The following is a 27,519-nucleotide window of genomic DNA, read 5'->3' as shown; positions in this document are numbered from 1 at the left end:
GTTCGCACGGCAACCCATAACTCCTAGCAGAGATCACAGTGACGAAAAATGACCACAAAAGCACAGATTTGCCTCTCGTGTTTGTTGTGGTCAGTTTGAAACAGGGACCAGGAGACCAAGAGGACAGGATCACCAGGTTTTTAATAAAGCAATAGGATAAATAAAAAAAAAACAACTAAATGTATAGACAAACACATTTAATTTTATTTTGTGGGGTAACATACACATTATAGAAAAGTTACACAATCTTCCATCATAACACCAACATATTAAACATACACATATTACAAAAATTCTAATTCCCTAGATGCTTTGTGTGTCTTCCTTGTGCAATTATTTTCCCAGTATCCTTATTCACTAAATCCACAGTTGCAAAGGCCAAGGTTTTTCCTTGCTTCAAAACATTTGCAGTGATGAGTATTGATTCCCCAATTTTAGCAGCATTCATATACCTTAAACAAAAATATAACATACTCATTAGCTGTAGGTAGGATATCAACACAGTACCTAAATGTAGCATGATCATTAGAAGTAATTAAAGTATGGAATTGTTGTTCTGAATAATACAGCATCAGCTAATTTAGACATTTGACTTCCAGGCTTATCTATTAAAAACAACTCTAGATACAGCCAAAAAAGGCTGTCTATATCTATATATATATATATATATATATATATATATATATATATATATATATATATATATAAACATGCTGGAAATATGTAAAAATAGATCCTGGTAAAAATGTTCTGTAATTAATGACCCTTACCTCTTAACTGGACAACTAAAAGAATAGTTTCCTAATAGGTGATGAAAGAGGTTATTTAAATTTCAGCACAAAAACAGGAAAATCTTGTGAGCAACTATGGAAAGTGTCCCAAGATCAACAAAAAATTAACAGAACTATGGCTCGGTTCACACATATGTGATGCGGGAACCCTGCGAACCCACTGCGGGTTCCTGCATTTCATTCAAATCACAGGCAGTTCACACTGACAGATATTTATATGTGCATCTACTCCTGGGGATGTGAACAGGGATTAATGAAACATGTCTAGCTTTAGGATATATTTTTCTTTTGAATTATGTATTGGTACTTGGAATATTTTATCACGTATGAAATGTATTGTTCTGGAACCACTACAAATCAGATATTCAATATTTTATCTGTGTACAATGTAATGGAATGAGAATTGTATCCATTTATCAAATAAATTGGCAATGATGTCTACTATGTATTTAGTGGCTGTGTATGTTTGTAGCTCATAAAAAGTCCCAGGGCAAACCAATTGTATAGATATGTATATGTGGGAATGGAGGTGCACCACTAGGGGCATCAGACCACATATTTTTTTTATATTTAGCGCTGTGCATGAGAGCAACATTTCTGCTCTCTTTCCTCACTGGTTCAGAGGCAGCAGCTTGAACCACTGGCTTCTCCCCAGTGAGAAGGGAGCAGGGGTGGGGCCAAGCAGTACTGTGTGTTAAAGCACACAACTGCCCCCATTGCAATAGGGTCATTATGGGGGCACTCAGCAAAGGGGAGGAGCCAGGAGCACCAGCAGGATACAAGAGAAGTGGAGGATTGGGGCTCCTTTAGGGATGTCAGAATCATGAACTCTTGCTGCGCAGGTCTTAAGCTCCGTACACACGCGTCGATAATTGGCCGTGAATTTTCGGCCAACATCCGATCGGTTGATTTTCGGCTTGTTAGTATGATGCTTCCGACAACCGACTCCGACTTTTCGGCCGAAAAAAATCTGGTGTGCAGGCTATAAAATTTTTGTTGGCCGTCAACACATTGGCCGATTTTCCCTCAGTCAGTACAGATTTCGGCAGACAAAAATCTGATGAGCAAGACTGGGTATGCTCAGAGAAGAAAAAACACACGGAAAGTAAACCAGCACATGACATCACTTCTGAAGTAGATTTTTGTTGGCCGAGAAAATTCGTGTGCAGTCTAGGCACATTCCAACCAACAAAACACCACTCTGGACAAAAGTCAGACGATCGGTCGGCCGATAAACGTTGTGTGTGTACGAGGCATTAGATTCTCTGTGATAATATCCACAGTGGAAAAGTTATAATTCCCCACTGCAAAATGATTCTTAACTCTTTGCTACTGACTAAACCTAAATTCCAGATAAATTTAATGCAGGAACAGTTTCCGCCCTGGTAATATACTCCTACAAATTAGCACATTTTAAAAATATAGAATAAAAAAACCTAAAAGTATTAAAAAATACAAAAACGCATACATACGTAATATTCATGTCCACACTAACACCTGGGGCTCCTCGTTCTGTGTTTACCAGGGCCACTGTGGAAACCATATCCACCAAGGTAGCAGTCAGGCCTCCGTGTAATGTCCCACCACGGTTTGTGTGCTCCTCGTCAACTTTCATTTCACAAACTAGCTTTCCGGGACTTGCAGATACAAGTTGTAGCTGGAAAATGTAAAACAAGTACAAAACAATTGTGCATTTGCTAGTTTAAAAGAAACACTTGTTTTATTACCAACAGCTTCTGAAAATACAAATTGCTTGGATGCCATGCTGACATTCTAACTTTCCTATTTAATGAGTTAAAGCGGAGTTCCACCCTAGTTATACATTTTTTTATAAAAATACCCCCGGGACAGTCAGGGCTAGCACATTCCACAATGGCTAGCCTCTGATCTGTCCCGGGTTGCACTTACCTTTCAGGAGAAATACTTACCTTGAAATTGTCTTCTCCAGCGCTGCCATCTCAGGTGTGGGCAGCTTGAAGCCAGCGCGATCCTCTTCCGCGTCCTCTTCGGTCCTCTTCCTTCTTCTTCGGTCCTACGATGCACTGCACCGGCCTCGACGTCACTTCCCGGGTCGCGCGCGTCATCCCTCCACAGCTTCTGGGCATGCCCAGAAGCTGTTTAGAAGGGAATGACGCGCGCGCCCCGGAACTGACGTCGGGGCCGGGGCAGGCGCAATGATTCCTGGGAGCGATGACGTTCAGCTCCCAGGAATCATTGCAAAAGCCAGGAAGTGACGAATCGCCGTGGCCGCCGAGGGGAGGAAGAAGGAAGTAAGGTGAGTATATTTTCTCTAAAAGGTAAGTGAAAAAAAAAAAAAATTGCGATTATCTATTTGTTTTTCAGGTGACCGGGAGCGAGAAGATGGAGGTAAATATAAATTTCGGGTGGAACTCCGCTTTAAAGATCTGGAACAAGTACTGGACAGAAGTATTGGACAGATTCTCCAGCAAGTGAAAGAATTACTTTTCTAAGGTGGACCTTGGGACTTGGATCCTTGAAAGGGATTTTTATTTTCTCTAACATCCTCTCAATCTTTCTATTTTGTCATTGCTCTTTCAGCTAACAGGTAACCAAGAAAGCCACTCAAAAAAGGTATGGAAAAATAGCAGTATGATCAAAGCACCATAGAAACCATTGTCACAGATCAGCTTATTAAACTATGTAAATTAGTAGCTAAAAGAACAAGTTAGCTTAAAGGATAAGTTCACCTTTTGTAATATGTTACATGTTACACCCATATTCAGGGTGTAACATGTAACATATGCGCCAGCCCCCGGTCTCCCCCAATCTGACATTTTCCCCCAGCTAGCTGTGACGATCTAAAAAAGACGTGGCGGTGCGGGGCTCGCCTGGCTGTATCATCCATTCAGTGTTCTTTGAATAGAAAACTACAAGGTCTGACAGCTTTTGTGGCTGTCGGCTTGTGGTTCTGAATTAACTACCATGGTGCTTTCGAGCGCTGTGGTAGTTCATTGTGCTTCCTGTCTCAAGTGTAACTTTCTGGTATCCGAGGTATGGGCAAACAGATACACAGACAGTCTGCAGGACTTTGGAATTACAATGCTTTACAGGTCCCTAACAAAAAAAAAATAATCAATGCATATTTTTTTTTCCTGCAAAAAAAAAAAAAAGGGATTTTTGACTTACCGTAAAATCCATTTCTCTGATGTTCATTGACGGACACAGCTCCTGAATCTTCTTAAGCATTGGGTTATACTGTCCCCTACAGGAGTAGGACACTAGGCAGGAAAAAGCTTGACTACGCCTATGGGTAAGGCTACTGCCGAAACACACGTTAGCATTTTACCATGTTGTACAGTAGGTGTCCTTGAGAAAATCTCGCAGATGTAGGGACGCCACTACTATACGAATGGACTCCATTCGGAACTTCTGTATCCACACAAAGTAGTTTAGCGCTTTGAGATCCAGAATTGGACGTACCTTGCCTTCCTTCCAGGGAACTGTAAACAGGTTTGAGTAAAATCCCTGAAAACATTCCGAAGCCAGAACCGGGACAATCACCCCATGAAGAAACAAGTCCTCCCCATGAAGAAACGAGTCTTGCACTGCCCCAAAGTGACCCCGTAAGCGATCTCCACAATAAGGGCGGCATGGTTGTCATCAAAAATTAAACCGCCCCACAGCGCCTCCCCTTCCAAGGGAATTGCCAAGCTGGCCATATGCCCTAGTAGGCTGCAAGCCGCGGTCTTAATTTGTGTGGAGGCTCAGCCACAAGTGCACTCATCCCAGCCAGGCTCCATGGGGCCGCCCCCCCAAACGGAGACTTTTTGTGGATGCCCAGCCGCCTGGGCGTGAGCCGCAGAGGAGCCGACCACCCAGGGGCAGTGGAGGGGAGGACGGATGCCCAAACGGATGGTAGTGGCCTCCCCCCCCCCCCTCTGGGGCTGCCCCACATAGCTCCCGACCAGTAGGCCGCAAAGCCGCAGCCTAAATTTGGGGCCAGATCCGGCTGCGTGAGGCGCAGACCCACAGATGCCAAACCATCCGCTCCCCCAGCCCAACAACTGCAGCAGGGAGCCCAGAAGACATCCTTGCCCTAGTCACCAACCCCCAGGGTAGCAAGGGAACCCTGCTCAACCCCCCCCCCCCTCCCTCGTTGTGCACCTGGAAAAACCCAGTCAGCAGCAACTCCAACAAGCCCCCCTTATGAGCATGTGGCAAAATCCAGCTCATAACCTCACCCAGTACCTGGGGGGAGGTGGGGGACACGGGGGTCCGCCGTCCCAGGGAGGGGCCCACGTCCACACCAAAAGCCCTCCAGGGGTAGAGGGGGGATAGCTACTTACCATACCAGGATCAGGATGGGCACGGTTCCTGACAGACCACTGCTCCATGGGAATGTGGGCGGCTGCCGGCCAGGAGTAATGCTGTAACCCAGGCTGAGGCCAGGTTGTATACACCCTCGTGAGACGTTTAACTCGTAGGCCAGCCCCCATCCAGTGGTGCTATGTTGCGGCCGACCTAAGGCAGAGCTGAGGCTTGCGCGCGTTTGCTGGCTAGACTGGGAGGACCTTCTGGATCTAGATGACATTTCATTTTATTCGTCATCTTTTAGGCACTTCTGAGTTTTATTGGGTACTTGTCTAACCCTTTTTCTTTCACCATTCCCTTTCCCTCTTTATACACTTGGCACTTTCCTTCTTCATCATCTCTCACTTTCTCACTAGCATATTTGGGTACCTTGGGTGGCACATTTGTATACTATGTATCCTCTTTTTTCACCATTTATATGTCACATTCTCGGCACATTACCATATACATTTCATATATATATATATATATATACAATATTACTTTGTTCTCTTTACCCTCAGAACCCTTATTGCCATGTCAATCTTACTATTCTACTTATCCTTATGTAGATCCTTATTACTTTGTGGTTCCTGCATATGGCTGTGCCCTGGGTTTCACTCCCTGGAGAGGGGGCCATACGCTGGAGTCAGTGTGCGGCTGTGAGACACAAAGCATCTACACAAGTGGATAACATGATACAGTTGGAGACTCTCGCTTGCACACCGGGGCTTACTACTGCAGTACCTGTACCAGTGTGGTGAGCTCTAAGAACCAAACAAATGTAAGTGCGATATACTTAATTTTATTAAAGCAGTTTTTACCATACAATATTGGCACTATGGTAGTTCTCTTTCCCTATGTGTGAACCCCCCCTGAGTTATCCTGAGGGACACGATCTTAGCGGCACCAGTGAAGGAGAAGCAGCCCAGCCATCACCGCATTGTGGATAGCATAAGGCTCCCATTGACCGAGCTTAAGTGCAAGGTCACACGCAGTGAGGTGAGGCACCCACCCGAGGGGGAAATTGCACCGCAATTGTTTTTTACCAGGATAATCCCAAACACTGGTGATTGGGACCCCTCCCCCCACCACATAGGAGCACTTCATATGGACAATTTTGAATTTATATTGTTTATATTTTTCACATAGTAGCATATCCAGCACGTTTATATTTCACATGGTTTTTGATTATTATTATGTGTACACATTGTGACTAATATTGGAGTTATTGCATTCACACTGTGTCATTTTCATGCAAATTTGTAAACTACACACATCTGGCCACTCATTAGAGCCAATTTCTGTCTCTCAAGTATAGCACTGTTCTATTTAGGATTTATCTCTCTATTGGGAGGCTATTGATTCAGCAAGTATTCAAGCACACCAGGCACAGATTTACTGCAACACACAATATATTTTCACTTATATGTTTCTTTATTCACTCATTTTAAATTAATCTACAGGTGATAGTATTTATAGCAACACATAGTGACATATAGGTTTGCGCAGCACATAAACACAATCCATTCATCTTTATCACTTAGGGAAGTGAACCGTGCTAGCAGCATTACCACCATAGATTGTTTGCAGTCTCATTTAGTTTTACTGGTTCACTCCCTCAGTTCTCATCATGGACGTTTTGGATGTTTGATGGCCCTTGGCTTTTAGTATATACACACCCTTGTATGTTGGTCTTGAGGTAAATTATTGAAGGAGACTATATGTATCTTAGGTGGGGGTTGTTTGTGTATATATATATATATATATATATATATATATATACATACACACACACACACATACATACATACACATTATAAAATTACACTCACAACAGTACAATTTGTACACTTCAAATAAAGTTTTTTTTTTTTTTTTAAAACAGAGTGTGATGCAATAAAATGCACATCGCACTGGCCCCCTACCGCACGGCTCCCAGCCTCAGTTTGGGCTGTGGATAAGTGTGAACAGGCCCAGACTGGCTTCCACCTAAATGTGGAATAGAGTAAGCTATTCAGGTGTACTGAAGTGCATTTGGGGGAATTAGGGCTCTTTCACACGGGCGCTCCGTATGTCCGCAAATCATCCTATTTTTTTGCGGATGATTTGCGGACATAATGTAAGTCTATGGCATTGCGGATGTCAGCGGAATACCATCCGCTGACATCCGATTTTCTTCCTTTCAGTTCTGTTCCGTTTTTTGGAACGGATCTGTTCGGCGTGAAACCTGGGAAAAAGCCGCATCCAACTTAGGTTTTTTATTCCAGGGATGTGCTACATCATCCTCAAAAGGAAATCTTCTCTTTAGAGATTTGGAGAAAAAGGGGGCCCTCTCAGGGTCCTTCCATTCACTTTTAATTGCATCCGTAAGAACCTTGTGGACCGGAAACACCCTATGTTTGGTTTGATCTAAACCCTGGTACATTTTGTCGTGTACTGACATCTGTACTTTTTCATCCGGAATTTCCAAGGTAGTATATACCGCTTTAAGGAGTTCATCCACTTCTTCTAGAGCCAATTTATATCTGGACGATCTAGACATTTCCTCTTCTTCCACTTCTTCCTAAGAATCTCTGAGGGAAATTAAAGTACTAGCCCTTTCTTCCTCTGTGTCATACGCTTCAGCTGACTTAGAGGTGGATGCTTGAGAAATTGCCCATACATTTTGTTCTGTCTGGGAATCTGTCTGGGAGGCTGATCCCCTAGCTATTAGGGAATTTAACGTATCTTTAAGCTCTTGTACAGATGAAAATAGATCACTATTCTGTTGGGCTGTTTCCTCCTTTAATAGATCCGCTATACATGATCTGCAGAGTGGCTTAGGCCAGGTATCCTTAAGAGGATTCTTGCAAGAGGGGCACTTCCTTGAAGATGCTGAAGCCCTGGCTTTAACTGTGGCTTTAACCTAAGGCAAAACACACCAGAAACCACCTATCAGATAACTAACTTAGCACTGATTAAAAAACAAACAGCCCCCCAGACAATACATACAATCCTGCAAGCCTTAAGGACATACACCTCCGACTGCAGGGCAGGCTCCCAAGGAGGAACAACCAAACAACCTATAAGCCCAATAGTAAAGAGAAGAGGCACCCCTGTACCTCTCTTACCTGGGCTGGGCCGGTGCTGACGGCGCCTGCTTCCACCGACGCTGCGGTTCTGTCCTCCATCGCAGAGCCTGCAGCAAGCTGGGCAGATCCTCCCCGCATGTAATTGAATTTAAATGTCCGCTTCCCGCGTCCCCCTGTGGAGACCGGAAGCGGAAGCACCGACCCTTGACCTGCTGCCGCCTTTTGCGCTGCTAGTGGCTGGAACCAAAGCCACCACGCCCCCACCGGAAGTCCCGCCTACCGTACTGCCGTCCCCCGACAGCGGGACCAGGGACCGATATGCGGAAGGGAAAACATCCGCCCGAGCTGCCTACCAGCCCCACCAGCGGACCCCCGGCGCACAGGCGAGACCCTCCGACGAAGCTCTGCTCCCCTGAGCTCGAAAAGGCGGCCGCTCCGGAACAACCCCTTTGTCCTCAGGGAGGGGTGCTGGGATGGTCTCCGCAAAACATGCCAAAAAACGGGGTAAGTCCACCCTACTCCACCTGGAGAGAGCGCAGCCCCACACACTGGTTCCATGCAGTGTCTCCTCATGGAGGAGGAAACACAAAAACTGAGGCATGGTGGAAGAGGCGGAGCTTTTAATCTTGCAGTGTTTCCTGTTGAAGTGGGTGGAGCTGCGCTCTCTCAATGTGCTGTCCTGAAAGGCGACTGGAGAAAAAAAGTCCCGCAGCGGAGTGGCCGTGTGAAAGAGCCCTTACTGTGTTTATGCATTGATAAAATAGTTATGTTGTATTATTTGAACACCCGACTGATGGAACAAAAAAAAAAAACAAAAAAAAAAAAAAAAACCAGAAGTTTCTCTTGTAATAAATGAACTGCCAGCTGTCCATCTTCTGGAAGGGCAGCCCTCTTTCCACCACAGTCATAGCTCATTTAGGTCTGATGTACTGTATAGATCTGAATCAATAAATGTACCAGGTAAAATATAAAAGTATGTAAACCAATGTCCAAAAGGACTATAAGCTCTTAGCTGCAAAACCTCAGCACTTCCAGGGTCCAGGCTGTAAAAGCTCAAGCACTATTTAAAACACATATGAACCATATTCCCTTCACCGATTTCTGTTAGAGCTCATTTACATCTGCCTGGTGCACGTGTGTTGAGTTAAAAGATAAAAGTTCAGCTGTAAAATAAATAAATAAATGCACAATTTTTGTAGGTTAAAAAAAAACATGCATTTATTTATTTTTTTTGGGAGCCTGTAAAGCATTGCAAAACCGTGATCAGCAATGTCAGGCTCCTGCAGACTGTCAGTGTAGCTGTCTGTTTGTACCTCTGATACAGGCAAGCAATTACTGAATGACAGGAGATCAATGAACTACCAGATCGCTCATCAGCACCCTGGTCGTTCATTGAGAACTACAAGCCATCAGCTGCAATGGATGACAGTACTTGTAGTCCATTTATTTACAGAACTCTGTGAATTAATGACGAGGCTGTGTATGCAGAGCCCCGCATGGCCGCGCACTTTTTGAATTGTGACAGCGGATGCGGTAAGAAGATCCCAGGCCTACTGTCACAGGGGTGGGGGAGAGGAGGCAGATGCTTTACTTGTTACACCCTAAAATGGATGTAACATGTTCACAAAGGTGAACTTATTCTTTAAGGTAGCCCATTCCTTTGAATAGGCTTCCAAATGAGGGAGTAGTGCTGTGTAATTACAAACAGTGGATAGTGACTGCAATCGCAAAATCATCCTTTAGTGAAGAAACTAAAGCCTCGTACACATGCAACGATTGTTGGCCGTGAATTTTCGGCCAGCGTCCGATCGGCCGATTGTCAGCTTGTTAGTATGATGCTTCCGACAACCGACTGCGACTTTTCGGCCGAACAAAATCTGGTGTGCATGCTATAAAATTTTTGTTGGCCGTCACCAGAACGGCCGATTGTTCTTCAGTCAGTACAGATTTCAGCAGACAAAAATGTGATGAGCAAGACTGGGCATGCTCAGAGAAGAAAAAACACACGAAAAGTAAACCAGAACAGGACATCACTTCTGAAGTTGGTTGTTGTTGGCCGACAAAATTTGTGTGCAGTCTAGAGCACATTTCAACCAACACAACACTGGACAAAAGACGGCCGATCGGTCGGTCAACAATCGGTGCGTGTGTACGAGGCTTAAGATTCAAGTGGTTATAAACCCTTCCATATACCCAATGAAGAGACTAACCTCAGGTGATACACAGAGATCAAACAAATCCTCCTACATAAGTTGTACCTGTTTATCTGCTGTATTCTCTTCTCTACATCCATTCAAATTGCTGAATTTATAAACTTGTCTAAGCGGTCAGGAAAAAAAGGGGGCAGGGAGCCGAAGTTACTCTGCAGAGCTCAGTGAGGAGAGCTCTGAGATCTGATTGGAGGGGAGGGTCCCCCGCCCCCCCCCCCCCCCACACACACAGTAACAGAGGGGAGGCTGTCAATCAGCTTGAGGTCCCTCCTCGTCACCATTTTTCTCTTGGTACCAGGGAAACTTGTCAAAAGTGACTCATGCTGATAGCGGAGGAATGAAGAAATAACACTAAGTGCTCTGGATTGACACAAGAACACACCATAGAGGGATATGCTTTGTTCATATTTCATCTCTGAGGTTTATGGCCACTTTAAACTCAGATGGCTGAATTCCATCAGCCAGGGGTGGATACTGGTATAAATCAGTAGATTCTTGTTGGCGGTTAAAAAAACGTTGCTTTAACATGCTGTCAACAAAGCACCAACAGCTGTCAGATTTGTGCTCTGTATGGCAGGTACTGCTGCTGCTATGTAACCGCTCATCTGAACAATTACATGCAGACAGAGCTTCCAAATGTTGAGGTTTCTGAGTGTTGGCTTCCAGTAATTAGCCAGTTTGTAGGCAACAACAGTACAGAATGTTGCTGCATCCAGAGGCAACTTTAGTACCTGGAGACTGAAGTGGAGGAGAGAAGGAAAGATTTTATGTTTATATACCTGCCTTAGCTACAATTAAGAGCCATACATCACTACTTAGAAGCCCTAAAGGAGCAAAGGAGTGGAGGAAGGAGTATATACTACACTGCTCAAAAAAAATAAAAGGAACACTTTTTAGTCAGAGTATAGAATCAAGTCAATTAAACTTCTGGGATATTGATCTGGTCAGTTAAGTAGCAGAGGGGGTTGTTATTCAGTTCCAGCTGCTTTGATGTTAATGCAATTAACAGGGGCACTAGATGGGCAACAATGAAACAGAATGGTTTTACAGGTGGAGGCCACTGAAATGTTTTCCCTACTCATCTTTTCTGTTATTTTATTAGTTTTGCATTTGGCTAGGGTCAGTGTCACAACTGGTAGCATGAGGTGATACCTGGATCCTATAGAGGTTGCACAGGCAGTCCAAATCCTCCAGGGTGGCACATGAATACGTGCCATTGCCAAAAGCAGGGTTCATACACATTTTCACCAATAAAATTCCATGACTTTTCCATGACTTCTCGTAAATATTTATGACCTAATGTTTCATGAAAGGTCTATGTATACATGTTAACTAACGCACGCATGCTCTGAAACCGGTTACCACCCCATCTCTTTAATCCAGGACACATTATAATTACACAGGTTCTGAGGCTAATGCACCTAAGGTACCAAGTGAGTTTAATTACCATCTTAATCAGCCACAGAACCTGTGTAATTAATATGTGTCCTGGTTTAAAGGGATGAGGTGGTAATCCTACATGCAGTCCTTTTCCCTTTGTTTCTGGACCTGAATGAATGAAAAGGGGGTAGGTGTAAACAGACACAAGTCTATTTACATCAGCCTGCCCATAGACCTGCATGGACCTCATGATCAGGCCTGCCTGAAAAAGAGACAAGACGACCCTGGTTGGAAAGGTTGTGTGAAAGGGCCCTAGGGGAGAGTTGTTGGGGGTGGTAAAAAAAAAAAAAAAGCAGCTCAGCTGCACATTTTTACTGCCCTCCAAATACAAGTGTAAACAAGGCCTAAGCAGAAGCATCTCACTATGTTTACAGTATGATCATTATGATGATCATAGTACAGTAGGTGCTATATGGCTGTACTTTATATGCCGATTCTGTGGCTATACTGTATACACTGATTCCGTGTCTGTAGTGTATATGCCGATACTGTGGCTGTACTGTATACACTGATTTTGTGTCTGTGTGTTATATTCCGATACTGTGTCTGTGTGTTATATTTCGATACTGTGTCTGTAGTGTATATACCGATACTGTGTCTGTAGTGTATATACCGATACTGTGTCTGTAGTGTATATGCCGATACTGTGGCTGTACTGTATACACTGATTTTGTGTCTGTGTGTTATATTTCGATACTGTGTCTGTAGTGTATATACCGATACTGTGTCTGTAGTGTATATACCGATACTGTGTCTGTAGTGTATATACCGATACTGTGTCTGTAGTGTATATGCTGATACTGTAGCTGTACTGTATATGCTGATAAGTATCAGCATATGCAGCCATATACAGTAAAGCCACAGAATCAGTGTATACAGTACAGCTATTGAATCCGTATATACACTACTGCCACGGTATCAGATTATAAAGTACAGCCACAGAATCAGCATATACAGTGCAGCCATAGTATCAGAATACACAGCCATATAATCAGTATATACAGTACAGCCATAGTGTGAGAATATAACACATAGACACAGTATTAGTATATAAAGTACAGCCACAGAATCAATATATACAGCCATATAGAGTAGGAACACTGTGGCCTAATATGTTGGTACTGAGGCTGTAATGTGTAATCACTGTACCTTCCATGTCCTGCTGCCTGACTATGCATGCACGTGCACCCGCCGCTGGAATCCCCCACCTGCTCCTGCAGCCACCTCTTACTCCTGCACAGACTCTTCAGAGTATCACTCTGCAAGGGAAAGGATGGTGGCTGCCGTGGCCGGCCAGATCATAACTTCAGGATCAGGACATGCGGCGCCCGCTTTATCCACCTGCACGCTGAAATTAAAGAAAAAAATGCCCTCACGGCTCTCACCTCCTGGGCCTCTCAAACCTAGTAGTAGTGGTGGTTCTGCGCTGCTCCTCCACAAGTCAATGTAAAGCTGCCCGCCTCCCCGCTGGGCGGATAGGGACCGAGCACAGCACTGAAGGGGCGGTTCAGCAGCCCTGGCACTGCCCCTGACTGCTATACGCCTACCTATAGGTAGCACCGACCCTGCTCCTATGCAGATAGACGCTTACACAATGTAAAATGTCATGTCACTGTAGAGCTGCACGATTCTGGATGAAATGAGAATCACAATTTTTTTTGCTTGGAATTAAGATCACGATTCTCTGTGTAACATCATCTTTTACATTATAAAAAAAAAAAAAAAATTGGGATAACTTTACTGTTTCATTTTTTTTTTTTTATTCATTAAAGTGTATTAATTGCGTTTGAAAGACTGCTGCGCAAATACAGTGTGACATAAAATATTACAACAATCACCATTTTATTCTGCAGGGTCTCTGCTAAAAAAAAAATATATAAATGTTTGGGGGTTCCAAGTACTTTTCTAGCAAAAATACTTATTTTAACTTGCAAGCAACAAGTGTCAAAAAAGGTTTAGTCTTTAAGAGGTTAAATTTCCTTCCTTCGGGCAGACAGAAGGAAAAGATACATTGTATTTCATTGTGATTATAGTACTGAACTGGGAGATTGATGTCAATAGACAGGAGGCTCTTTTTTTTTTATCTTTGAGTGCCGGTTCACACTTGTGCGAGTGCCGGGTTCGCATGTAATATCGGAGCGCACTGCTCCGACATTACATGCGATCGGCTATGCGGTGCGAGTTTAGCCATACAGTTTGTATGGCTAAATTCGCATCGCACCCGCAGCAAACACGCACAGGAGGCATTTTTGCAGCCGCATCAGGATCGGATCGCACAGCGGTTCACACTTGTGCGATCCCATCCTGTGCGAACTGCACGATCGCACTGCGATATGCGATCAAACTGGGGGTGTCGTTAAGATTACATTGACACCCCCAGCGTATCACATATGGCAGTGTGAACTGCCGGGGGTGCGTGTGCGATGCGGGAACAGGCTGCGAATTCGCAGCCTTCCTGCATCGCATAAGTGTGAACCGGCACTGAAAGCAGATCTCTGCTATCTCACAGCTATGTAAACAATGCAGCAAAGGTCATGTTAAGATTGTCGGGAGGAGAATGGAGATCGCGATTTTTTTACTTTTAGTGCCGGTTCACACTTATGCGATGCGGGAAGGCTGCAAATTCGCAGCCTGTTCCCGCATCGCACACCCACCGCCGGCAGTTCACACTGCCATATGCGATACGCTGGGGGTGTCAATGTAATCTTAACGACACCCCCAGTTTGATCGCATATCGCAGTGCGATCGTGCAGCTCGCACAGGATCGGATCGCACAAGTGTGAACCGCTGTGCGATCCGATCCTGATGCGGCTAGAAAAAAGGGTCCTGTGCGTGTTTGGTGCGGCTGCGGTGCGAATTTAGCCATACAAACTGTATGGCTAAACTCGCACCGCACAGCCGATCGCATGTAATGTTGGAGCAGTGCGCTCCGATATTACATGCGAACCCCGCACACGCACAAGTGTGAACCAGGGCTCACACTGCCATATGCGATACGCTGGGGGTGTCAATGTAATCTTAACGACACCCCCAGTTTGATCGCATATCGCAGTGCGATCGTGCAGTTCGCACAGGATCGGATCGCACAAGTGTGAACCGCTGTGCGATCCGATCCTGATGTGGCTGCAAAAATGCCTCCTGTGCGTGTTTGCTGCGGGTGCGATGCGAATTTAGCCATACAAACTGTATGGCTAAACTCGCACCGCACAGCCGATCGCATGTAATGTCGGAGCAGTGCGCTCCGACATTACATGCGAACCCCGCACACGCAGAAGTGTGAACCGGGGCTTAATCGTGCAGCTCTATGCCACTGTCAATAAAATAATTAAGCATCTGCTCCACAGCAGTGGTGCCTTTCCCAATTCCATGACTTCTCCAAAACCTTGTGGGATTCAGTCATTTTCCAATACTTTCCCAGGCCTGGAAAGTGTCATGTCAAAATCCCATGACTTTTCCAGGAATTTCATGACCGTACGAACCCTGCAAAAGGTTTGCTGTGTCTCCCACAACAGTCTCAAGAGCATGGAGGAGATTCTAGGAGACAGGCAGTTACTCTAGGAGAGCTGGACAGGGCCAAAGAAGGTCCTTAACCCATCAGCAGGACCGGTATTTGCTCCTTTGTGCAAGGAGGAACAGGATGAGCCCTACAAAAATGACCTCCAGCAGGCCACTGGTGTGAATGTCTCTGACCAAACAATCAGAAACAAACTTCATGAGGGTGGCCTGAGGGCCCAATGTCCTCTAGTGGGCCCGGTGCTCACTGCCCAGCACCGTGGAGCGACTGACATTTGACATTGAACACCAGAATTGGCGGGTCTGCCACTGGCGCCCTGTGCTTTCACAGATGAGAGCAGCTTCACCCTGAGCACATGTGATAGATGTGAGAGGGTCTGGAGAAGCTGTGGAGAATGTTATGCTGCCTGCAACATTGTTCAGCATGACTAGGTTGGTGGTGGGTCAGTGATGGTCTGGGGTGGAATATCAATGGAGGGGTGCACAGACCTCTACAGGCTAGACCATGGATTCCCAAACTATGGCCCTGCAGCTGTTGCAGAACTACACATCCCATGAGGCATTGCAAAACTCTGACATTCACATACATGACTAGGCATGATTGGAATTGTAGTTCCTGAACAACTGGAGGGCCATAGTTTGGGAATCCCGGGGCTAGACGATGGCACCCTGACTGCCATTAGGTATTGGTATGAAATCTTTGGACCAATTGTCAGACCCTACACTGGTGAAGTGGGTCCTGGGTTCCTCCTAATGCACGACAATGCCTGGCCTCATGTGTTGAGAGTATGCAGCCACTTCCTGGAGGATGAAGGAATTGATACCACTGAATGGCCCCCACGCTCATCTGACCTGAATCCAATAGAACACCTCTGGGACATTATGTTTCGGCCCATCTGACGCCACCAGGTTGCACCTCAGTCTCTTCAGGAGCTCAGTGATGCCTGGTCCAGATCTGGGAGGATATACCCCAGAACCCCATCCATCGTCTTAAAAGGAGTATGCCCCGACGTTGTCAGGCATGCATACAAGCACATGGGGACCATACAAAATACTGAATACCATTTTGAGTCACTGTGAAATTTCAGCAAAATGGACTAGCCTGCTGCATCATTTTTTTATATTGATTTTCGGGGTGTCTTTGAATTCAGCCCTCTAAGTTGATCATTTTCATTTCCGATAAACAATTTTGCATCCTTTTGTTCCTAACACATTACCCTGTCCATATCAGTATAGATATCCAGCATGATATTTTTCCCCATTGAGAACTGATGTGTTTTCAAAGTGTTCCTTTAATTTTTCTGAGCAGTGTATTTGAGCCTGTCTTGTAAACAGCTGGTGAGTGGGGGAACATAGGAGGGAAGTACTCCACTGTGGACCCACACTGCAGCAAGACTCACCAAAGTCTATCGATTTGCATATGCCTATGGACATTATTATATCATTTAAATGGTACTATACTGAATGTATGTTTTTTGATGATTGTGTCCCATAGGAAACCATGTTGAATGGACTATAGTGTGTTTTCTGCAGAAAGCAATAAAAAATGCATAAGTGTGAACCGAGCCTAAGGGAGGGTTATACTCCTATCAGATTTTTTTTTTGCCATCTGTATCCCATTGCAGACATTTCCTTTCACCTCTGTCCCATAGCCAAACAGGAAGTGAGAGGAAATCCCTGCAAATTAGGGGAATTCCTTAGGGACCCCCAGGTTACCAGAACTACAGTAGTGTCCCCATTGGAAGATTTCCCCTCTATTGCAATGCATCCGGAAAGTATTCACAGTGCTATACTTTGTCCACATTTTATGTTACAGCCTTATTCCAAAATGGATTAAATTCAATATTTTCCTCAAAATTCTACAAACAATACCCCATAATGACAACATGAAGTGCCCATTCACACTACCACGACTTGTCAGGCGACTGGTCAGCCTGACAAGTCGCGGTCCATGCAGTGCTACGGGAACCGTTCTAACAGGAGCGACTCAAGTCGCTCCGACATAGAAAGTAGTTCCTGTACTACTTCGGGGTGACATCGGAGCGACTTGCATTGACATTCATTTTATGAAGTCCGTGCAAGTCGCGCCGAAGTCGCGGTGCACGCAACTTCACAGGTCGCCCCCGAAGTCGTGCCGCGCTAGTGTGAACCGGCACAAAAGAAGTTGGTTTGAAATCTTTGCAAATTTATTAAAAACACAAAAAAATCCCATGTACTGTATATAAGTATTCACAGCCTTTGCTCAATACTTTGTTGAAGCACCTTTGGCACCAAATTTTGAGTATGATGCTACAAGTTTGGCACACCTATTTTTGGGCAGTTTCTCCCATTCTTCTTTGCAGGACCTTTCAAGCTCCATCAGGTTTGATAGGGAGCGTCCTGCACAACCATTTTCAGATCTCTCCAGAGATGTTCAATTGGGTACAAGTCTGGGATCTGGCTGGGCCACTCAAAGACATTCACAGAGTTGTCCCCTAGCCATTTCTTTGTTATCTTGGCTGTGTGCTTGGGGTCCTTGTCCTGTTGGAAGATGAACCTTTGCCCCAGTCTGAAGTCCAGAGAGAGCTCTGGCGTAGGTTTTTATCAAGGATGTCTCTGTACATTGCTGCATACATCTTTTCCTCCATTCTGACTAGCCTCCCAGTTCCTGCCGCTGAAAAACATCCCCATAGCATGATGCTGCCATCACCACCATGCTTCACTGTAGGGATGGTATTGGCCAAGTGATGAGCGGTGCTTGGTTTCCTTCAGACACAACGCTTGGCTTTCAGGCCAAACAGTTCCATCTTTGTTTCATCAGACCAGAAAACTTTGTTTTGGTCTGAGAGTCCTTCAGGTGCCTTTTGGCAAACTCCAGGTGGGCTGTCATGTGCCTTTTACTGAGGAAAGGCTTCCGTCTGGCCACTCCACTATACAGGCCTGATTAGTGGAGTGCTGCAGAGATGGTTGTTCTTCTGGCAGGTTCTCTCTCCACAGAGAAATGCTGAAGTCTGTGAGAGTGACCACCAGGTTCTTGGACACCTCCCTGACTAAGGCCCTTTTCCCCCCGATCGCTCAGTTTGGCCGGGCAGCCTGCTCTAGGAAGAGCCTTGGTGGCTCCAAACTTCTTCCATTTACAAATGATGGAGGCCACTGTGCTCATTGGGACCTTCAATGCTGCAGACATTTTTCTGTACCCTTCCCCAGATTTGTACCTCAATTCAATCCTGTCTCGGAGGTCTACAGACAATTCCTTGGACTTCATGGCTTGTGCTCTGACATGCACTGTTAACGGTGGTACCTTATTTAGACAGGTGTGTGCCTTTCCAAATCATGTCCAATAAACTGAATTTACCACAGGTGGACTCCAATCAAGTTGTAGAAACATCTCAAGGATGATCAGAGAAAACAGGACGCATCTAAGCTCAATTTCAAGTGTCATGGCAAAGGCTGTGAATACTTATGCATTTTTTCATTGTTTATTTTAAATAAATTTGCAAAGACTTCAAACAAACTTCTTTCATGTTGTCATATGGGTTACTGTTTGTAGAATTTTGAGGAAAATAATTATTTAATCCATTTTGTGATAAGGCTTTAACATAAACTGTGGAAAAAGTGAAGCTCTGTAAAAACTTTCCGGATGCACTGTATATTTCTGAGTACAACCCAAAATTTGTGATTTTCTGTTACTTTCGATGATAAACAGGACAAATATAAGGCCTCTTGCACATGATATTCCAGTTTGAGCATCTACTTTTTCAGATTTTTTTTTATGCATCTGCACGTATTTATGTGCAAATTCACGTGCACGCGTTTACACGCAAATGTGCGAAAATGTAGTCTCACGTTCTGGTTCTGCACAATATGTAAATGGCCTTTGCGCACATTTGTGCGCATGAGGTGTAAGTTACTGGCCAAAAAATAGTTATTTTTGCAAAATTGTCGCTCTTTTTTTGTTTATAGCGCATGATCAAAAAAATCGCACAGGTGATCGAATACCACCAAAAGAAAGCTGTTTGTGGGGAAAAAAGGACGTCAAATTTGTTTATGTACAGCGTCGCACGACCGCGCAATTGTCCGTTAAAGTCACGCAGTGCCGAATCGCAAAATAGGCCCTGGTCAGGAAGGGGGTAAAATCTTCCGGGGCTTAAGTGGTTAATGCATAGAATGCATTAAGATAAAAAACCTTCCTGACTTTACAACTCCTTTTAAATGTGTTGTGTCTTTGCACTCAGGCGTGTAAACAAGCAGCGTGCATTTCTTAGTAAAAAAATAGAAAAATCAGCCTTTTCACATTTTTTTATATGAAATTCCCCCCCAAAAAAATGTAAAAATCAAAATTTTCTAACATTTTAGGCCAATTTGTTTTATGCTACATATGTTTGGTAAAAAAAAAAAAAGCAAAAAGCGTATTTTGATTGGTTTGCGCAAAAGTTATTGCGTTTACTAACAAAGGGAAAGATTTTTGTCATTTTTGTTGGTTTTTTTAACGAGTAATGGCGGCGATCTGCGATTTTTTTTGCGGGACTGCGACATTGTGGCGGACAGATCGGACCCTTGACTGACATTTTTGACACTTTTGGGGTTACCAGTGACATTACTACAGTAATCAGTGCTATACATATGCACTGTTACTGTAAAAATGACACTGGCAGTGAAGGAGTTAACTTTATTGGAGAGGGAGGGGTTAAGTGTGTCCCTAGGGGCGTGTTTCTAACTGTGTTTGGCTGTGGCTACTAGTGTAAGAACAGAGATCAATGGTCCTACATAGTAGAACCATGTGATCTCCATTCTTACACAGGGAAGAATGACAGGCGGCTTTGTTTACATTAGCCGCCTGCCTTTCTTCTGGTGTAACCAACGATCATGAGTGCTGGTCAGAATGGGGGGGGGGGGGGGTAAAACCTTCCAGGGCTGAAGTGGTTAAAGAAAAGATGAAGAGCAGCAATAAGAACTGTACAGAGCCATGAAGATGTGCAAAGTGCAGAGACTCATAGCAACCAGAAAGCACACGTCATCTGACAATCAGAAACTGAAATCTGGTTGCTAAGGGTTACTGCCCACTACACACTGGTTACCATTTGCGCTGTTTACAGAATAAAGCCATGTGCTTTGATCTCTGAAGAGTGATCTACCTTCAGGTCACTCTCCAAAGAGAGCATCGGTCACCTCCTTACGGCCTGCTTTAACCCCTTGAATTCCACACTGCAACTGCGTGCATTGCACGCAAAGAAAGCTGATCACTTCCTATTGGCATTAGCCCTACGTGTGTCCAAAGCTGACCATAGATCATACAATCTGACTGTACAATTCCCTTTATGCTCCATTCAGAGCCCATTCACACTAGCACGACTTGTGAGGCGACTTGTGTAGCCCCAGGTTGCTTAAAATAACAAAAGCAATGTTAATCAATCAGTGCCGTCTTAATTGGCACTACTGAAGTTGCTCCGACTTCAGAAAAGGGTCCTGTACTACTTTGAAGCGACCTGTGATCCGACTGTCCCATATACTTCAATGGGAGTCGCCTCCTTATCTTAATTGACACGACTTGTTATCAGACTTTCCAGGAAGAAGAAAGAGATTAGCCAGGCATTCCCCACAGACAAAGTCGCCTGTCTCTTGAGCCCCCGTTCACATAGGGGCGACGCTACTTCGCACCGCGACCTCCGAGGTCGCGGTGCGAGCAGCGCGCCGCTACCTCGGAGCGGCCGCCACGGACTTCATAACATTGAAGTCTATGGCGGTCGCCTCCGGGTCGCCCCAAAGAAGCTCCGGACCCTTTTTCTAGGTCGGAGCGACTTGTGTCGCTCCTATTAGAACGGGTCCGCAGCTTCCCTATGGGAGGCGACCTGTGAGGCGACCAGGTCGCCTCACCGGTCGCCCTAATGTGAACCGGCACTCAAAGTAGCGCACAAGTCTCTTCCAAGTCTCTAAACAAGTCTCTAAACAAGTCTCTTCAAGTCACGGGGCGACTTTGTGGTCGTGGTAGTGTGAACCGGCTCTCACACCTGAGCGTATCATTTTCATGCATTTGTTTGGCTTTCTTTTCAGGCATTTTTTTGCAGGTGTTTGTAGGCAGGAATTGTCATCTAACAAAAACGCTTGTAATCTGCCAAAAAAAGAAGCTCATGTACTTTTCTGAGCTTCAGGCTGCATTCACGTGTCAGTGTATTGATCGTGGGCAGAATCGCAGCGATTCTGCCCGCGATCTGGAAATCATTGCAAATCGTGGGACGCCTGTGCGTTGCCCGTGATTTGCAATGGCACCCCAAACACTGTGCGTTGTTGTCGCGATTTCCGCCTGCCGAATCGCTGCAACATCGCGCAAAAAAAATCGCGGGACGCATTACGCTCCAAAGAAGCTCTTGTACTTTTTTGGGCATAATGCGTCCTGCGATTTATTTTTGCGCAATGTTACCGCGATTCGGCAGGCGGAAATCGCGGCAACATCGCACAGCGTTTGGGGTGCTGTTGCAAATCACGGGCAACGCACAGGCGTCCCGCGATTTGCAATGATTTCCGGATCGCGGGCGGAATCGCGGCGATTCTGCCAGCGATCAATACGCTGACATGTGAATGCAGCCTCAGGTATTTTGCTTCTGGTGACAAAACGTTCATATCTGAATAGGAGCCATTGAAATGAATGGAATTTTGCTTGTTAGGTGTTTTGAGACTTCAGACATGAGCGTTTTTTACGAACAGACAAACGTTCAGGCGTGAACAGGGCCTTTGACCACACACAACTAAGCAGTGCGAAGTCCTCTGCAAATGGATCCAATATGAATGGATGGGTCAGATTTGTCCTCATATGACAGAGTTTGCTAATGTAAACAAGAGATCGTACAATCAGATCGCAGCGTATATGACAACCCCAGAATCAGACTGTCATACCTTATTCAGTACTCGGTCAAATCCGGGCCCTTCACCCAACCCTCTCATCATCGTCCTCAATGCGTTCAAACCCACAGAGCCCATGATGACCGATCTACAGTGATTGCAGGTCACCTCTACAAAGTGAAGGAATGAGCACCCAGACTCCGCCCTAGCTCCGCCTCCAAACGGAAATAGTTATAAATAAGCGTTGCAGACTCTCGCAGCAGAAATAGAGAATAGTAGTGCTGAGGTAAGGCAAGCTGTCGCTAACGGGGGGGGCCGCTATTCTGATAGAACACCGGTGAAGCGCTCAGTAAGCAACTTTGTGTATAATGCTTTACACTTCCGGATTACTTGAATCACGTGCCTTAGCTCTGGACGTGCCCACCTCGCTGCTGTTGGTCAGGGGGACGTAACTTCCTTTTGTGCTCCGCTAATCAGCATGCTGATCCGTGGAGGGGGACGTGGGATTGGATGGCGTGGTATTCGCGGGTAAAGTAAGCCCAGAGAGAAGTGGGCGTAGCTTTACCGCCCGGGGAGGGCGTGGCTTGAGCCTGTCAGCCAGGGTTTGGAGCAGTATGGAAGAGGAGCAGAATATAGAGATTCTGCAAGGAGAAAATGGAGATGTGATCGGTGACCGGGAACAGAAGTGTACAGCTTTTGCCAGCATTGCAGGCTGCGACCAGGGGGTGGCTCAGTGCTATCTGGCAGAGAATGACTGGGAACTGGAAGTATGGCTGTGTTTGTACTCTATGGTTGGGTTAATGGGAATTGCACTTTAAAGCTGAACTCTGGGGAAATGCAAAAAGCTCCCTTGTAGTGGGATGGCCCCTGCAATGCAAGGGTTAAATGCTGGCATAGGTCTAGTGCAGTGTTTCTCAACTCCTGTCCCCAGGGCCTACTAACAGGCCAGGTTTGCAAGATGACTGAAATACATCCCAGGTGATATAATTTGCTGCTTAGTGATTGCACTATTCTAGTCTGCATCTTCCCAAGGTAATACTTAAAATCTGGCCTGTTAGTGGATCCTGAGGACCGGAGTCCTGGAGAAGTAGATTCACTTAGCTGATCATCTTCTCCTGGCTCTCTATGCTGCTAGCTTGATCCCTGCAGTCTCTTCTCCCCTGTGCCCTCAGCATCCTCTTTATCAAGACGGAGGTAGAAATCAAGATCGGATGCTGAGCAGTCTAATGCCAGTAGGTAAGGGACAAGAGAAAGCGGGCAATCGGGAGCTGAGGATGAGGTACAAAACTGCTTTTCCTAGTCAGATGAGCATTTAACCCCTACAATGCAAGAAAGCAATTTTAACTTTCCCCCGGAGTTAAAGTGGCTGTAAACCTCAGACCTGAGATTTGAAAAAAGCATATCCTATAGTGTGTACTTATCTCAATCCAGAACACTATGTGTCATTTCTTTCTGCTGCTTTGTTCCTCTGCCATCAGCACGAGTCACTTCTGACAAGTTTTTGTAACACAAAGCGAAAAATGGTGACGGGGGAGGGACCTCCAGCTGATAGCCTCAGCTCTGTCCATTTCCTCCAATCAGCTCTGCTCTGCAGAGTGTGACTTTGGCTCTACATCTCCTTTTTTTCTGAATTCTCAGGCAAGCTTATAAATTCTGGACTTTGAAAGGATAAATAGATGGCTGGAGATAAACAGGTACAACTTATGTAGGCGGATTTATTTTATCCGTGTGTCACCTGAGGCTATTCTCTTCACTGGGTATATGTAAGGGTTTACAGCCAATGTTTTTGAAAAATGGTGCCAATGGTGTTCTAATAACTGCTTGAGACCAGGCTCAGAACTTTAGCATCATCAGATTAAAGGTAGTCCTGTGGAAAAAAATAGTTTAAATGTGCATTTCTTTTCATTGTAGAGAGCTATTAATGCATACTTTGAACCTGGAGTGGAGAGTGTCTCACAGGTGGGGAATACAAATCAAGAGACGCAGGAGGAAAATAGAAGTGAACAAACTATCTCTGAATTACAACAAATGCCTGTAACAGCTCCAGATTGCTGGTAAGATTAAAGGCCAACCCCAGGATAAAACTACCCCCTCCCCAACACTATTTAACATTTTTTTTTTTTTTTTTTTTTAAATGAAAGGACTAAGCTACGGTTACTTTAAGCCCCTGTTCGCATGGGGTGATTCGCTGTGTGCCCTGTGCACAGCTATATTACTGGCATGGGAATGGACATGTGTTGTGTGCATCTGGTGCCAGCAGTCCCATAGATATTTATTGGGACACACAGCTGCATTGAAACAGCCAATATGAAATTGGTGCAGGTGTGTGTGGCCTAAAACGCACCCAGGGTGAATTCTCATACAGGTGTCACATTGGGATACAGTGGCTGTGTCCCAATAGATAGCTATGGGACTGCTGGCATGGGATGCACACAACACATGTCCATCCCCATCCCAGGAACACATGGCACTGCACAATAAAAAAGGCTTGATTTAAATCATAATTTCTCTTGCGTCCTCTGACAGTCGCAGCCCTTCTTCACTATTGGGTAATGGCGCCCTCTGCAGGAGCAGGCTAGGTAGTGAAAACTGGATAAAAAAAGCTTAAACAAGATACACCTTTTAGGGGCTGTCCCTCTCGACATTACCCTCAGACACACAGTGCTGCTAATCAGTTTCTTGCTGCCTAGCTTAGGAGTAGGACTAGGATACCCTGCTGGGACTCCTGTCTCAGTTTTTTATTTTTCTTTGAAAAATGTTTTTATTTTATTTCTCTCATTATCGCTAGCTAGTATCAGGGGATCCTCCTGGGTAACTACAAGTGACAGCCAGGCTGGGCCTCGCACTGGATAATCTAGATCCTTATGGTGTCCCAGCCTGGCCAGCGAGCGTACGCAGGTTGTGGTCCACCCAGGCCTCGCCAGGACGGTGCCCTGATGGATGGGGACGAGCCTGCGGAGAAGTTTTCTTCGCCGGGACACCTCAACTCTGGAATGCCCTGTGTTGCAGCGTCCCCTCTTAGCTGATGACACCCCCAATTAGGGTGGGAGGTGACCCGTATCGGAGCGGAGCCCGCGGTCCATGGTATGGTGAGTGATGCTACCCCCCCCCCCCCCCCCCCCCGTGTCCCTGGGACCCTGACTTGCACCTTTATTTATGGGGTGCATCCTCTGACTCCCCCGCGGAGGGCTCCTTTGCCTCTGTGGGACCTAAATTTGGTTTTGTCCGTTTTGCAACGGCCTCCCTTTGAGAACATCAGAGAAATAGCTCTGCCTGTGTTGTCCCAGAAAGTGGCCTTTCTGGTGGCCAGTGTTGGTCATCTTACTTTAAAAAAGTAATTGGTTACAGTTACAAATTACTTCTCCCAAAAAGTAATTGAGTTATTGTTACCACTTTGAAAAAGTAATTAGTTACTCAGCAAAGTAATTGCGACTTTTTTTTACTATTCTATAATGCAATTACGTTCTATATGATCTTTAATAGTGGTGGCGGTGTGGCACACTGTGGGGGTCTGAGTCCTGACTGTGAGTAACTGTATTTTGTTTTGTTGTTTGGTACCTGCTGCCTGGAGTGGCACACTGGTGGTGGCGGTGGTGTGGCACACTGGTGGTGTGGTGGCTGGTGGGGGTCTGAGTCCTGACTGTGAGGTTTTTTTTTTTTTTGGTACCTGCTGTGCTGGGCTTGGTGGTGTGGCCTGGCAGGCACTGGCTGGCACACTGTTGTCCAGGTCCCTCTGGCTCCGTCCTCCTGCAGGCCTCAGGCCTGCCTGTCTGTGCCTCTCTCCTCTTCTGGGCTGGCTGTGTGCGATGGTGGACTGGTGGTGGTGGACTTCCTGCTGCCCTGTGGTGGTGGTGGAGTCCTGGACTATATCTTTTTGGAAGGTTGTTTTATATATATTTTGCCAGTCTGGCAAAAGTCACAAGTGAAGTGGCAATGGCTGGGTCGGGTCGCCGCCTGCCGGACTCTATGCCCTCCTCCTGGCGCGCTGTGCTGCTGCTGTCCGACTCGTGACTCACTCGACTGAGTCTTCTCCTCTTCTCTCTCCAGTTACAGTACCGCGGACAGCGGTCATAGAGGAGAGGGGGAATACAATTGCATCTACTGCCATCTAGTGGCGGTAGATGTAATTGCGGGAACGCAGCCGAAAGTAGTGGCAACGGCGTTACAGGGAAAGGACGGGTAATCAGATTACTTGTTACCCTGAAAAGTAACTGCGATAAGTAACGCCGTTTACTTAAACTCAGTTACTACCAACACTGCTGGTGGCTATCACCTCTGCTCGCAGAGTGTCTGAATTGGCGGCTCTGTCTTGCCGTTCGCCTTATCTAGTTGTTCATAGGGATAAAGTGGTCCTGCGACCCAATCCGTCCTTTCTCCCTAAGGTGGTGTCTGCTTTCCACCTCAATGAAGATATTATTTTGCCTTTGCTTTGTGCGAAGCCTAGGCATCCCAAGGAATTTGCTGTGCATTCGTTGGATGTGTTCCGGCGGTCAGGGTTTACCTGTCTGCCATAGTCTTTTAGAAGTCTGATTCCCTATTTGTCCTTCCTGAGGGTCCTCGGAAGGTTTTGGCTACGTCTGCTGCTACAATTTCCAAATGGATCAGACAGACTATTGTTCAGGCCTATTCACTAAAGGGTCAGGTGCATCCTTTCCCTGCCAGGGCATATTCTACTAGAGCCGCGAGTGCCTCTTGGGCTTTTCGCCATCGGGCTTCTGTGGCTCAAGTGTGCAAAGCGGCGACCTGGTCGTCTGTGTACACTTTCACAAAATTCTACAAGATTGACGTGCTGGCATCCTCAGATGCTTCCTTTGGCAGCAGAGTTTTGAGTGCTGCGGTTTGTTGAAGAGTCAGGTTTTTCTCTTCTTGGGGTGAATTTGTTGTTCTGGGGTTAGCTCCGGTTGGTTGAGCTTTTGTTGCCCTGTTGACCATGTTTGTTTTCTGGCCTTGTTGGCACGTTACCGTCTTCTGTTGGTTGAGTCTTTTCCCACCCCTCACACCTGCACTGCTTTGGGATGTCCCAATAGTGAATAAGATATGGAAGGGCTGCGACTGTCAGAGGACGCAAGAGAAAATAGAATTTTTGTAAGAACTTACCGTAAAAATATTTTCTGAGTCCTCTGACAGTTGCAGCCCCTGCCCCTCTATTTTGGGGATTGGTTGTCTTCCTGTACTGCTTGCTACAAAACTGATCAGCAGCACTGTGTGTCTGAGGGTAATGTCGAGAGGGACAGCCCCTAAAAGATGTGTCTTGTTTAAGCTTTTTTTTATCAAGTTTTCACTACCTAGCCTGCTCCTGCAGAGGATGCCATTACCCAATAGTGAAGAACATATGGAAGGGCTGCGACTGTCAGAGGACTCAGA

The 27,519-nt window shown here is 45.6% G+C and overlaps 2 protein-coding genes and 1 long non-coding RNA gene across 3 annotated transcripts in view; 1 reads left to right on the top strand and 2 right to left on the bottom strand.

The window, feature by feature from the left end:
- Positions 1-201: 201 nt before the first annotated feature.
- Positions 202-22,441, bottom strand: ACOT13 (acyl-CoA thioesterase 13). The gene is made up of 3 exons (XM_082259801.1): positions 22,210-22,441; positions 2,264-2,448; positions 202-452 (listed from the first exon to the last, which is right to left on the bottom strand). Exons 1-3 carry the CDS (start codon positions 22,291-22,293, stop codon positions 296-298), a joined length of 426 nt encoding a protein of 141 aa, XP_082115927.1. The 5' UTR covers positions 22,294-22,441; the 3' UTR covers positions 202-295.
- Positions 1,530-2,212, bottom strand: LOC309557148. The gene is made up of 2 exons (XR_014225366.1): positions 2,042-2,212; positions 1,530-1,625 (listed from the first exon to the last, which is right to left on the bottom strand). It is a non-coding gene; the product is annotated as an uncharacterized lncRNA (long non-coding RNA).
- A 292-nt stretch (positions 22,442-22,733) lies between the features above and the next one.
- TDP2 (tyrosyl-DNA phosphodiesterase 2) overlaps positions 22,734-27,519 on the top strand; it is a 39,052-nt gene continuing 34,266 nt past the window's right edge. Inside the window, exons 1-2 of the mRNA XM_082259319.1 lie at positions 22,734-22,922; positions 24,067-24,209. Coding sequence (XP_082115445.1) covers positions 22,770-22,922; positions 24,067-24,209 — 296 coding nt within the window. The 5' untranslated portion in view covers positions 22,734-22,769. The remainder of the gene's footprint in view (positions 22,923-24,066; positions 24,210-27,519) is intronic.

Source organism: Pelophylax lessonae, assembly GCF_965119305.1.
Source record: "Pelophylax lessonae genome assembly, chromosome: 5".
In the NCBI taxonomy this organism is placed as follows: Eukaryota; Metazoa; Chordata; class Amphibia; order Anura; family Ranidae; genus Pelophylax; species Pelophylax lessonae.
This window is presented reverse-complemented; position numbering and strand designations above follow the sequence as displayed.